Source organism: Schistocerca nitens, chromosome 5 (assembly GCF_023898315.1).
Source record: "Schistocerca nitens isolate TAMUIC-IGC-003100 chromosome 5, iqSchNite1.1, whole genome shotgun sequence".
In the NCBI taxonomy this organism is placed as follows: domain Eukaryota; kingdom Metazoa; phylum Arthropoda; class Insecta; order Orthoptera; family Acrididae; genus Schistocerca; species Schistocerca nitens.
In genome coordinates this window covers 620710928-620725881 of record NC_064618.1, presented here as the reverse complement: position 1 = coordinate 620725881, position 14954 = coordinate 620710928, and the positions used below count along the sequence as shown (strand labels likewise).

Below are 14954 nucleotides of genomic sequence, written 5' to 3'. Positions count from 1 at the left end.
CCTTTCTAAGTTAATCAATACAATCAACTAGTTGAAATCAGCTTGCCTTATGCAATGGAATTAATGCGTATATGTATTTTCTGGTTCTTTTCTTTAACCTGTAGAATAATTCAGCAGTCATTGGTGGTTTACATCGATATAGCTAAATGTATCATTTCGTTTCCAGTACCAGCTGCTTGTGTCAAGCTGTCTGTTCATTTGAACTTTCCAGGACTTTCTTACTTTTATTTGATGTCTGTTCAATGATTAGAATCGAATTAATGTATCTTCGTGATTAAGAGATTCCACTATCATTTAGTTATGTGATGAAACCCATATCTCAATACATCTACGTGAGCTATTGTATCCACACTTCATTTTTAAATGAGCCACCCCTGTTGGTATCCACTTCTTCATTAGTTTCCATCGCGACTTTTTCTTAATGTTTCACGTAACCTCATAGAGAGCGGTCTGTTACTGTATAGGTCACCTGGTTCAAATCCCGTTAGCTTCTCAGGTGTATGATAAACAGTCTCACATTAGAATAGCTGAAAGGAGAAAGAACTATCCCACAACTGGTTAACTGCTCATGCAGTTGTGACAAAAATGATACACAGAAGAATGGAAAAGAGATTTGAAGATGTCTTAAGTGACCATTAATTTGGCTTTCTGAATGGCAAGGACACCAGAAAGGCAGTTATGATGTACGATTGAAAATGGAAGGAACATTTAAGAAAAATCAATACACATTCATGGGATTTGTCAGCTCAGAAAATGTAAAATGGCGCAAGATGTCCGAAACTGTTAGAAAAACATCATTAATCTGTTGAGAAACATGGTTAATAGACAATTTTTACAAAAACCAAGAGAGAATAGAAGAACGGAGGTCCACACAGTGCTCGGATTAAAAAGGATGTAAGACAGGAATGTAGGCTTTCTCTCTTACTATATAATCCTTACATCGAAAAAGCAACGATGGACTTATGGGGAAGGGTGAAGAATGGGATTAAATTTCAAGATGATGATTATCGGTATTAAAAACCGCTGATGACTTTATCGTCAGTGAAAGTGGAGCAGAATTACAGGGCGTGGTAAATGGAATGGGCGGTCTAATGAGCACAGAAAACGGAGTCAGCAGAAGAAAAACAAAACTAATGTGGACTAGCAGAAATGAGATTCGCGACAGATCTATCAAAATTATCGACCACGAATTACATGAATTAAAGGAATTCTACTAGCTTAAAAGAAAAACAACGTATGACGTACGAAGCAAGGAGAACGTAAAAAGTGGCCTTAGTTTGAGGAAGAAAGTTCTAAGCATGTAACTATTGAGTACAGCATTATCTGATAGTAAATCATTGACTAGAGAAATGAACAGGACGGGAAGAGAATCAATCCCTTTCCGTTGTGGTGCTGCAGAAGAATGTTGGTAACTAGGTGGATCGATAAGATGAAGAATGAACAAGTTTCCAGCAGAACCGACAAGAAAGGAATATTTGGAAAACACTGGCAAGAAGTGCATTATGATAGAACAGATATTACGTCGCGGAATAGCTTCGCTGGTATTAGAAGGAACTGCAGAGGGTAAAAACTGTAGGGGAAGACAGAAATTGGAATGCAGTGAACTGGCGATGTAGGATGCAGGTACTACTGTCAGATAAAGAGGCTGGCGCAAGGGAGTAATTCGTTTCGGGTCGCATCAAACCATTCACGAGACTGATTTCTCCAAAAAATTCTAATATGTAGTACTTGGATTCTCCAATTGTTACAACGTAACTTGCATTCATTTAAAAAATTAAAAACACTTAGAACTCTTAATTTAATCTGAGATAAACATGGCTTAAGGAATCGACTTGCAAGAACAATTATAATTTGTAGCAAACATTATTACTCATACATATTAACAGATGCGTTGTAAGACAATAGTGTTGGGAAACCTAAAGTGGTCACTGGGGTGCGCCGCATACCCCGGCAGGTTGAATGACGAGTGACCACCACTGCGTTTTATACATGTTGCACGATAGAGTCTGCGCCGATTACCGTCTATCTACGGTCTATTAAACACGTTCGTGATAGAAATACGAGAGAGCACGAAAGGCACTAGACATTTACTAGAGAACGTTTCTTTTCCCGATCCACCCCTTGTTGACTATGTAAAAATCTCCATTTTATTGTTGTAACCAGTGATTTTATGGTTATGTGTTGATAAATGTGTATCCAATCGAGTTTTACGTTGCGTAAGAGTTTGTTCGTTGAAGGTGGCCATTAAAGGTTCGATCAGTCTGCCTAATAGAGCTTCTACGGCACTCATTTCATATTAACTTATAAACATCGGAGTGGAAATACCTATTCTTTCCCAATGAGATGTGACGGATCATGTATCCACAATATTTTCTGTTCTATAGCCAGCTTGTAAGGTTGCATTACGCAGGATCCTTCCAATTGTATCAGAAGCTGTATCACGGTATGCCATGCTGATGAAATTAATCTATTGTGAAACCTCTGTACAACTGTACAATTGATGGTGAGAATGTTTCGCCACCAGTTGTCAAGTGTGTGATATTTTTATCACAACATGTTTCTTATCCCAGCATCAAGTGCTTAAAGTTTCCATGCCATTAGCACCATCAAAACTAAAATCACAGCAGAAAACATGCCTTGTCAAACGCGAAATTTTTCCTTGAACATCTCATTTTGGCGTGTTTCATTCTCAAGGCACAGTTCACAACACGCCAACATGAGATTATCTGTTTGACAACGCGTGTTTGCTGCTAAGTATTTGATTTTGACGCTTCCTAATGGTATAGAAGCCTGAAGCACTTGATAATTGGATAACTTAGTCCCGAAACATGTGTTTATCACACATTTGACAAGTTCTGGCGTAAGATTGTCTCTATAAGATTCCCATTATTTTCATTCAATTGTATCTCAATTTAAATTTGTGTTGCCTGCATTTTAATTTATTGCACATGCGTGTAACCGAAGAATTATCGTAACCTTTTGTTCCTTCAGGGGATTTTTCAGACAAGCTAGAAACGTGTAATCTCAGTCTGATTGTATCGCACAAGGATATGAAATTATGAAATCCCTTATGAATAAAACCGTCTCGACTCAAGGACACAGTCAGTATTTTGTCAAAGCAAGGGGGACTCGATTTTCTACAGAGATCTTTACATAGATTCATGTTTTTCACTTCGTTCTGAAAACATGTTTATTTATTTGTTCCGTGTATATAATTTACTTTTGAGAGGCCTTCGTACAAATAGTATTCGTTCTATAGAATTAAGAAGGAAAGCTTTTCTTAAAAAAGTGTAGCATATATTCCTAATAGTATATATGCAAAGGTCGGTCTTCTAATGTGAGTTTCACTATAGTAGAGTAGAATATCACCGTTGTGTTGAATAACTTATAGAGTCACAATAGATATTTTCTCGTAAGCCTTGTCATCAAATTAACACATATCAGAAACCAAGTTAGAATTTCTTCGGCACATCAAAGCATCCCAAGCTCTTCAATTAACCTCAAATTTTATAAAAATATCTTTCATTTCATTGAAATTCTTAAATTTCCTTAAGTGATCAGGGCCTCGTCTTTGAATTATTATTTCCACAGTCAACTTGAAACTATAGCAAGTAAATGTATTTGAAAAACACAACGGAATGCACAAATACTGTGAGCTACAGTTTTGAGATCTTAATATTGATTCACGCATTAACTCCAACTAGACTTCAAACGTATGCGGTCTCATAAATGAGTTTATCCCTGGTAACAATACCAGAGAAGGGAAAGTTGCTACTCACCATATAGCGGAGATGCTGAGTCGCGATATGCATAATAAAAAGACCCACATATTCATAGTTTTCGGCTATTAAGCCTTTGTCAGCAGTAGACACATACACACAAGCACAGACACACACACACTCACGCAAACACGTCTGCAGTCTCAGAGAGCTATAGTGAGTAGCAACTTTCCTTCTCTGGTATTGTTACGTTCCATCCTGGATTTTCCATTGTTTGATTTCATCCCTGGTAATATGGTTATACAGTGTTTGATGCAAATAAATTCTTCTATCGTGTAGAACACACGGTGCAATTTATATGACGTTTATTTACAAATACGTTAGAGTTGTCGTGGTTGGCCTCCCTGTTTCAAGGCTATTACGAATGAAACATTTCGCAGTAGGTCCTCGTTGTTACAGTACATCTTGAAAACTCGTAATTTGACCGTTCCACAAGTGAGTCATCTTCATACACAGGTTCATTGTACATAATTACAATTCCTAGCCGATTCCCAATGGAAATATGGCTTTTAGTGCCACGAGTCTTCAAAGAGATGTTCGGCTCGTTTTCGATGCTACTCTTTTTATTGAAGCAGAGAGGCTAAACTGAAAATAGGAAACCACAGAAAACCATTTTCAAGGTTGCTTGCACATTAGTTCGAACCACTTCGCCTCCTGAATACAGGGACTGCTAGCTCAACGCCTACAAACACATAGTTACCTCGATCGGTGGAGAATCCGGGAAAACTTGTTGTTCTTCTTTATTTTCAAATCAAATAAAACAAATCACAACAAAAGTTGGGATTCTATATCACATGTTTTCTTTTAATTTCTCATGTTTCTTCATTTGGTTGTGCATGAATTCATGTATATTTATGATTAAATTGTACAGGGAATTTGTGGCTCTAGTGAATAGATTTTGGACGGAATTGGGGGAAGGGGGGTGGATCCAGGGCGTAGTCGGCTCGGACGAATTCATGCAGCCCGCTGAAAAATCTTTTAAAAACGAACGAACTATTGAATGTTTTGTCATCACATACTCGATCCATACAGAGCTGGTTTTCGTAATTGAGTACCACCCGGGTGACCAGATTGGCCGATATGCTGGCATTTGGGTTACTAGTGATGGCGTTTTGAACAGTTTTTCTTTAGAAATGCGGCCTTCGCCGTTTGGACGATATTTTGTTTGATCAACGCGATTTTTTGCGACACATGAAATAGAGGTGTATTTTTATTCACTGATTTTATTTTAATGTTTTTTTGTAATGATGGTTACGGCTCCGATGCTTTGTAAAATATTGAAATACTGCTACCGAAAAGTTCTACCAGTCTCCAGAAACGACTCCAGTGCTAACATTAAACTGCTGTAGGTAGGTAATTAGGCTATTACAGTAGTGTGGACTGAACGTATCAGAACAGCACATAGCACAAAACAATAAACGGCAGCATTTACATTAAACTCAGCTGAAAATAAGAACTGAACTGATTAATAAAACAACAACTGAACTCAGGTAAGGCCAACAGTGTACAATAGGTGGCCTTGGCTAAAGTAAGGAACGCGATAGCCGATAGTGCTATCGATATATCGATAGCTTAAATGGTCAGCGCCCCTTGGTTATCGATAGTACATATCCTTCCTTCGTCGTATGATTGAAAATCAGAATATAAGAGGCTATCAAAAGGTCTCCATTCGAAGCCGTAGAGTCCAGAATCCACGTGCAAAATCGCCTTGGGTATTGAGGCAATCATCCCACCAACGCTCGAGTTTGGAGATACCCGTTTGGTAAAACACATTTTGATAACGCGTCAAGAAGTCCGTTACTTCATGCTGAACATTCACGTCCGACAGGAATTGCCAACCCTTCAAGGACCTTTTTAAAGTAGGAAAGGCGTGATAGTCGAATGTGGAGGATCAGGACTGTAGGGCGGGCTGTCCACATGAATTGGCTTAACTTCTGCATTACGACGCTTGCGATATGGGAACTTGAGCTATGTTGAAACTGCAGCAGAACCGTGGTACTCGACGGACATGCTGCCCCATACACAGTCTTTGTTCGCCGATGCATATCTACCGGTTTTTACCCTTCGGCAACAAAGAAGATAGTTCACGATTCCGCATTTACCGCACGCATGTCAGGAAGACACGACTGCCACACCTATCCCTTTCCCACGTGTCGGTACTTATACACCCGCATTACAGTCACGCTACTTTGCGCACAGGCAGCAGCGCCCAAAACAGGAAACGTTTGACCGACGCTTGTACCTTTCAGTTTCGCTGCACGGCAACTAGGTTGTGTGTAATTTTGTGTGGGTGATGGGACGGGGAGTTCGAACTCCCTGAACAACCCCTCTTTTTTTTTTCTTTATTGTTATTTTAAACCTGTACAACAGGCAGGCTGGCAGCAGCATTCTACGCCGCTCTTCAGCCAGAGGATACACAAAGAGAAGAAACGCTGAGAAGACACGTAAGTTACAGAACGGTGGGCAATAAAACAGTAGACACATAAAGACAAACATGGAGCCGTTCACACTCGACGATAATCCACACTGCAAACTGTTGATACGATGCACAAACACTGAAGAAAACGATGGCACTGGTGAACGATGGAGTGTGACGGTGAACACTGAACACTGAACATGACGGCACACACGAAACACTGATGGCGGTGATCTCTGGCACGCGAATTTCCACTTAGCGTGTGCGAGTCCGGGTACCTGCCAAGAGAGGAACAGGGGTGAGGTGGGGGAGAGGGGAGAAAAAGGATGCCAATGGCTGAGGAGATGGCAGGAGGAGAGGGACAGGGGAGGGGAGGCCCGGGGGAGGAGGGGGGAGAAAGGGAGGAGGGAGGGAAAAGGGAGAGAAGGGAGGGAGGGTGCCCAGAGGAGCAAGCACAGGAGGAGGGCGGGAGGATCAAAGTTGGTAGGAGGGGTAGATGGAGGGGAGGAGGGCATCATCAGGGAGGGGGAGCTGGCGGAAGCCACCTTGGGAGATAAACAACCCCTCTTCAATTATGTCCGTTTATTACGATGTTTCGGCATCTGCCATCATCAAACCAAAAATCTGAGAACCTGCAAAACAAGCTCCAGTGTCAGTATTAAAATATACACTCCTGGAAATTGAAATAAGAACACCGTGAATTCATTGTCCCAGGAAGGGGAAACTTTATTGACACATTCCTGGGGTCAGATACATCACATGATCACACTGACAGAACCACAGGCACATAGACACAGGCAACAGAGCATGCACAATGTCGGCACTAGTACAGTGTATATCCACCTTTCGCAGCAATGCAGGCTGCTATTCTCCCATGGAGACGATCGTAGAGACGCTGGATGTAGTCCTGTGGAACGGCTTGCCATGCCATTTCCACCTGGCGCCTCAGTTGGACCAGCGTTCGTGCTGGACGTGCAGACCGCGTGAGACGACGCTTCATCCAGTCCCAAACATGCTCAATTGGGGACAGATCCGGAGATCTTGCTGGCCATGGTAGTTGACTTACACCTTCTAGAGCACGTTGGGTGGCACGGGATACATGCGGACGTGCATTGTCCTGTTGGAACAGCAAGTTCCCTTGCCGGTCTAGGAATGGTAGAACGATGGGTTCGATGACAGTTTGGATGTACCGTGCACTATTCAGTGTCCCCTCGACGATCACCAGTGGTGTACGGCCAGTGTAGGAGATCGCTCCCCACACCATGATGCCGGGTGTTGGCCCTGTGTGCCTCGGTCGTATGCAGTCCTGATTGTGGCGCTCACCTGCACGGCGCCAAACACGCATAAGACCATCATTGGCACCAAGGCAGAAGCGACTCTCATCGCTGAAGACGACACGTCTCCATTCGTCCCTCCATTCACGCCTGTCGCGACACCACTGGAGGCGGGCTGCACGATGTTGGGGCGTGAGCGGAAGACGGCCTAACGGAGTGCAGGACCGTAGCCCAGCTTCATGGAGACGGTTGCGAATGGTCCTCGCCGATACCCCAGGAGCAGTAGTGTCCCTAATTTGCTGGGAAGTGGCGGTGCGGTCCCCTACGGCACTGCGTAGGATCCTACGGTCTTGGCGTGCATCCGTGCGTCGCTGCGGTCCGGTCCCAGGTCGACGGGCACGTGCACCTTCCGCCGACCACTGGCGACAACATCGATGTACTGTGGAGACCTCACGCCCCACGTGTTGAGCAATTCGGCGGTACGTCCACCCGGCCTCCCGCATGCCCACTATACGCCCTCGCTCAAAGTCCGTCAACTGCACATACGGTTCACGTCCACGCTGTCGCGGCATGCTACCAGTGTTAAAGACTGCGATGGAGCTCCGTATGCCACGCCAAACTGGCTGACACTGACGGCGGCGGTTCACAAATGCTGCGCAGCTAGCGCCATTCGACGGCCAACACCGCGGTTCCTGGTGTGTCCGCTGTGCCGTGCGTGTGATCATTGCTTGTACAGCCCTCTCGCAGTGTCCGGAGCAAGTATGGTGGGTCTGACACACCGGTGTCAATGTGTTCTTTTTTCCATTTCCAGGAGTGTATATCTAACTACCTAAAAGACGCAGCGCAATCCAGTCCTTTAATATTTGAAAACCCTATACTTCATGGAATAATATAAGTGGAGAGGTCCAAATTCACACACATGCTTCAAATCAGTTGGGGTTTTATTAGAAATAAAGCAGGGCACAAAATGACCAACAGATGGCGCTTCATATGATACCGCAATAATTATCAGAATAACTGATTCTTAGAGAACATGATGATGTTTGCAATAAATGCTCAGCATGTCAGCAATCATTCATCAAGAATGCCTTCAATCAGGGACAATGTTGTGAACGGTACTGTACAGCATTATCAGTGGTGAGAAATTGCTGTTGAATGTTATCTTTTAGCATCCATAATGAGGTCCGATGATAGCGCTTCAGGCAACCGTACAAGCAATAATCACACTGATTGAGGTCTGGAGACCTGGGAGGTCAAGCATCACGGACGCGGCGGCTCAGCACGCGATCCTCACCAAACTATGTGCGGAAGAGATCTTTGACACGTGTGCCAATGTGGGGTGGAGCGCCATCTTTCATAAAAGTTGTACCTTACAGCAGGTGTGTATCAGTCCGACTAGGGATGATCTATCTCCTTCCCTCGCTACAGCTCACTTTATACACGATTCTCATGCGGTGCCGCCAACGTGTTACTGTCTACCGCCATCTGTTAGCCAGTTTTTGCACTGATTTTAGGTTTCAATAGAACCTTATGACGTTGCAGGCATGTGTGTCAGCTTTTACTTGTCTTCCTACGCTGTTCCGCGAAGTAGTGGGCTTTCAATATTAAAGGACTTTTGGGTGACGCTGTATACGCAGCTGTTGCGTCAACTTCGCAAATTCAAAGTTTTTTGATATCTGATGCTGGCAGACGCCGAAACGTAGTATTAAATAAAGAGATTTTACCTAGCCATCTAGATGGTTTACTTATAAAATATTAGTAATGATCGCGAACTCGTATTAGGCATTTGTTTTCTTTACAAATAAAATTAAGTACTCTGTGAGGGTGTCGAGATGTTGTGCGAAAAGGATACTGATAAATAATCTGCAAATTCTGGTTTCTGCAACGACACTGCAAAAAGGTGGCATATTATTTAGTGTTTCACATGGAGGTGACGGAAGTCACTGGGTACGTCATAATATCGTGACGATTCTCCTTTTGCCCACCCTAGTGCAGCCACTGGACGTGGCATGGACTCTATAGGTCTATGGAAATCCCCTGCAGAAATACTGAGCCAAGCTGCCTCTACAGCCGTCCATAATTGCGAAAGAGTTTCCGGTGCTGGATTTTATACGCGAACTGATCTCTCGATTACGTTCCGTAAATTTTCGATGTGATTCATGGCGCGCGATCTGGGTGGGTAAATCATTCCTTCGAAATGTCCAAACTGATCTTCAAACTAACTGCGAAGAATTCAGCGACATGGCGCATTGTCAGCCGCAAAGATTCCACCGTTGTTTGGGACCACGAAGTCTATTTATGGCTGCGATTGACCTCCAAGTAGCCGAACATAGCCATTTCGAGTAAATGATAGGTTCAGTTGAACCAAAAGAGCGAATCCATTCCATGCAAACACAGCCCGCGCCGTCAAAGAGTCAATTCCAGCTTGGACAGTGCCTTGTTGACACCCCGGGTCCATGGCTTCGTGGAGTCAGCGCCACACTCGAACCCTACCAACTGAAACTGGGACTCATATGACCAGACCACGGTTTCCCAGTCGTCTCGGGTCCAACCGATACGGTCAGGAGCGCAGGAGGGAACCTGAATGCGATGTCGTGCTGTTAGCAAAGGCTTCATGTCTTTCGTCTGCTGCCATAGCCTATTAAAGGCAGATTTCGCTGCGCTGTCCTAACTGATGCGTACTTCGTGCGTCCCCCATTGATTTCTGCGGTTAGTTGACGCTGTGTTGCTTGTCTGTTCGCACTGACAATACTATGCAAACGCCGCGGCTCTCGGTCGTCGAGTGAAGGTCATCGGCCACCACATCGTGAGAGATACCGCCTGCAATCTGGTATTTTCGGCACACTCTATTCTCGGCACATCTTTCACGCAGGAGGATCGTACAAACATACCGCTGTTTGAGTCACGTACAGATTCCTGTATGAAGGACGTAGTGATAGACATCCCTGGAGTTGTGAAGCAGCTGAATGGGTTGAAAATAAATAAATCGCCAGGTCCTGATGGGATTCCAATTCGGTTTTACAGAGAGTAATCTACTGCATTGGCTCCTTACTTATCTTGAATTTATCGCGAATCTCTTGCCCAACGTAAAGTTCAAAAAAATGTTCAAATGTGTGTGAAATCTTATGGGACTTAACTGCTAAGGTCATCAGTCCCTAAGCTTACAAACTACTTAACCTAAATTACCCTAAGGACAAACACACACACACATGCCCGACGTAGGACTCGAACCTCCGCCGGGACCAGCCGCGCAGTCTATGACTGCAGCGCCTGAGACCGCTCGGCTAATTCCGCGCGGCAAAGTCCCGAGCGACCTGAAAAAAGCGCAGGTGACGCCTGTATATAAGAAGGGTAGAAGGACGGATTCTCAAAATTACAGACCAATATCCTTAACATCGGTTTGTTGCAGGATTCTCGAACATATTCTCAGTTCGAATATAATGAATTTCCTCGAGGCAGAGAAGTAGCTGTCCGTGCATCAGCACGGCTTTAGAAAGCATCGCTCCTGCGAAACGCAACTCGCCCTTTTTTCACATGGTGTCTTGCGAATCATGGATGAAGGAGTATCAGACGGATTCCATATTCCTTGACTTCCGGAAAGCGTTTGACTCAATGCCCCACTGCAGTCTCCTAACTAAGGTACGAGCTTATGGCATTGGCTCCCAAATATGTGAGTGGCTCGAAGACTTCTTAAGTAATAGAACCCAGTACATTGTCCTCGATGGTGAGTGTTCGTCGGAGGTGAGGGTATCATCTGGAGTGCCCCAGGGAAATGTGGTAGGTCCGCTGTTGTTTTCTATCTACATAAATGACCTTTTGGATAGGGTGGATAGCAATGTGCGGCTGTTTGCTGATGATGCTGTCGTGTACGGGAAGGTGTTGTAGCCTCTCCCCGATGTTATTCAATCTGTATATTGAGCAAGCATTGAAGGAAACAAAAGAAAAATTCGGAGTAGGTATTAAAATCCATGGACAAGAAATAAAAACTTTGAGGTTCGCCGATGACATTGTAATTTTGTCAGAGACAGCAAAGAACTTGGAAGAGCAGTTCAACGGAATGGACAGTGTCTTGACAGGAGGGTATAAGATGAACATCAACAAAAGCAAAACGAGGATAATGGAATGTAGTGGAATTAAGTCGGGTGATGCTGAGGGAATCAGATTAGGAAATGAGACACTTAAAGTAGTAAAGGAGTTTTGCTATTTGGGGAGCAAAATAGCTGATGATTGTCGAAGTAGAGAGGATACAAAATGTAGACTGACAATGTCAAGGAAAGCGTTTCTGAAGAAGAGAAAATTGTTAACATCGAGTATAGATTTAAGTGTCAGGAAGTCGTTTCTGAAAGTATTTGTATGGAGTGTAGCCATGTATGGCAGTGAAACATGGATGATAACTAGTTTGGACAAGAAGAGAATAGAAGCTTTCGAAATGTGGTGCTACAGGAGAATGCTGAAGATTAGATGGGTATATCATATAACTAATGAGGAGGTATTGAATAGGATTGGAGAGAAGAGAAGTTTGTGGCACAACTTGACAAGAAGAAGGGATCGGTTGGTAGGACATGTTCTGAGGCATCAATGGATCACCAATTTAGTATTGGAGGGCAGCGTGAAGGGTGAAAATCGTAGAGGGAGACCAAGAGATGAATACTCTAAGCAGATTCAGAAGGATGTAGGTTGCAGTAAGTACTGGGAGATGAAGAAGCTTGCACAGGATAGGGTAGCATGGAGAGCTGCATCAAACCAGTCTCAGGACTTAAGACCACAACAACAACAACAACAACAGTACACTTTTAGTGCCGCTAACTTATATTTCGCGGAAAGACCACAAAGATAAGATAAGAGAGATTAGGGCTCGTACAGAGGCATTTAGGCAGTCATTTTTCCCTCGTTCTGTTTGGGAGTTGAAAAGGGAGAGAAGCTGCTAGTTGTGTTACGAGGTACCCTCCGCCACGCACCGTGTGATGGATTGCGGAGTATTTATGTATATGTAGATGTAGACATCCTCGACTCTGTGGATCGCGGAATATTGAATTCCCTACCATCCGAAATGGAAGGTCCCATGCCGCTAGCTCCAACTATGAATCCATGTTCAAGGTCTGTTTATTCCCTTCGTGCGGCCGTAATCACATCGTAAACCTTTTCATGTGATCCACCTGAGTATAAATGACACCTCCACCAATGCACTGCCCTTTTCTACCTTAAACGTGTATAAGTGCATATCGTTGTCCCGTGACTTCTGTCGCTTTAGTGTAGACACTGGCTTGACAACATTGTGAGGTGTACTGATGCCTGAGTGAGGGCGATGGTGTACGTTTTGTGTGTGGCAGGCAGCGACGCGGCGCATGATGGCGAGCGCGCGCAGAACGTGCCGCTGGTGCGCGCCGCTGCTGGAGGTGGCAGGGGGGGCGGAGGAGTCTGCGGGGGCGGGCGCGGGGGCGGTGGCCGGCGGCACCACGGAGCTGTCGCTGGTGCGCTGCGCCTCGCTGGGCCCGCGGGCCGCCGCCCGCTGCTCGCGCTCCAGCTCCGCCAACGGCAGCCTGCGCCGCCCACACAGCAGGGCCCGCCTCGGCTGCGAGCAGCTCTGAGCGCCGCGACAGCCGTGCAACGGTACGTCTACTAGCTCTGCAGGCAGCAATACGAGCAGAGGAGCTACTAGAGGGGCCGTCACTCCTCAAGGCCACACCCGCTGCCCACAATCCGCAGGCACAATGCATTGTGACAGAAAATTTGTACAGAAATCAGATGGCAGTTATAAGAGTCGAGGGGCATGAAAGGGGAGCAGTGGTTGGGAAGGGAGTGAGACCTGGGTTGTAGCCTCTCCCCAATGCTATTCAATTTGTATATTGAGCAAGCAGTAAAGGAAACAAAAGAAAAGTTCGGAGTAGGTATTAAAATCCATGGACAAGAAATAAAAACTTTGAAGAATGAGATTTTCACTCTGCAGCGGAGTGTGCGCTGATATGAAACTTCCTGGCAGATTAAAACTGTGTGCCCGACCGAAACTCGAACTCCTACCATGGTAGAGCACTTGCCCGCGAAAGGCAAAGGTCCCGAATTCGAGTCTCGGTCGGACACACAGTTTTAATCTGCCAGGAAGTTTCAAAAACTTTGAAGTTTGCCGATGACATTGTAATTCTATCAGAGACAGCAAAGAACTTGGAAGAGCAGTTCAACGGAAAGGACAGTGTCTTGAAATGAGGATATAAGATGAACATCAACAAAAGCAAAACGAGGATAATGAAATGTAGTCGAATTAAGTCGGGTGATGCTGAGGGAGTTAGATTTGGAAACGAGACGCATAAAGTAGTAAAGGAGTTTTGCTATTTGGAGAGCAAAATAACTGATGATGGTCGACGTAGAGAAGATATAAAATGTAGACTGGCAATCGCAAGGAAAGCGTTTCTGAAGAAGAGAAATTTGTTAACATCGAGTATAGAGTTAAGTGTCAGGAAGTCGTTTCTGAAAGTATTTGTATGGAGTGTAGCCATGTATGGAAGTGAAACATGGACGATAAATAGTTTGGACAAGAAGAGAATAGAAGCTTTCGAAATGTGGTGCTACAGAAGAATGCTGAAGATTAGATGGGTAGATCACATAACTAATGATGAAGTATTGAATAGAATTCGGGAGAAGAGGAGTATGTGGCACAACTTGACAAAAAGAAGGGACCGGTTAGTAGGACATGTTCTGAGGCATCAAGGGATCACAAACTTAGTATTGGAGGGCAGCGTGGAGGGTAAAAATCATAGAGGGAGACCAATAGATGAATACACTAAGCAGATTCAGAAGGATGTGGGTTGCAGTAAGTACTGGTTGGTTGGTTGGTTCGGGTAAGGAGACCAGACAGCGAGGTCATCGGTCTCATCGGATTACGGAAGGATGGGGAAGGAATCGGCCGTGCCCTTTGAAAGGAACCATCCCGGCATTTGCCTGGAGCGATTTAGGGAAATCATGGAAAACCTAAATCAGGATGGCCGGACGAGGGATTGAACCGTCGTCCTCCCGCATGCGAGTCCAGTGTCTAACCACTACGCCACCTCCCTCGGGGTAAGTACTGGGATATGAAGAAGCTTGCACAGGATAGGGTAGCATGGAGAGCTGCATCAAACCAGTCTCAGGACTGAAGACCACAACAACAACATTGTGGTATTTCTGAATCGACTGATGTTTGGTTTCTGGAGCGCTCAACTGCGCGGTCATCAGCGCCCATACAAAGTCCCAATTTTAACGCGGTCCAATTTTTTCACAATGCTGTCTAGCCCTGTCACAAATGATGATAATCATAGAGAATGAGATTTTCACTCTGCAGCGGATATGAAACTTCCTGGCAGATTAAAACTGTGTGCCGGACCGAGACTCGAATTCGGGACCTTTGCCTTTCGCAGGCAAGTGATCTACCAACTGAGCTACCCAAGCACGACTTACGCCCCGTCCTCACAGCTTTACTTCGCAGGAGAGCTTCTGTAAAGTTTCGATGATAAT

At 44.7% G+C, this 14954-nt stretch overlaps 1 protein-coding gene across 1 annotated transcript in view; it reads left to right on the top strand.

Moving 5' to 3' along the window:
• Positions 1 to 13057, top strand: part of LOC126260623 (trace amine-associated receptor 8a-like) — a 198407-nt gene extending 185350 nt beyond the window's left edge. Inside the window, exons 6-7 of the mRNA XM_049957961.1 lie at positions 12800 to 12865; positions 12932 to 13057. Of these exons, the coding sequence (XP_049813918.1) occupies positions 12800 to 12865; positions 12932 to 13057 (192 nt within the window). The remainder of the gene's footprint in view (positions 1 to 12799; positions 12866 to 12931) is intronic.
• The last annotated feature ends 1897 nt before the right edge of the window (positions 13058 to 14954 follow it).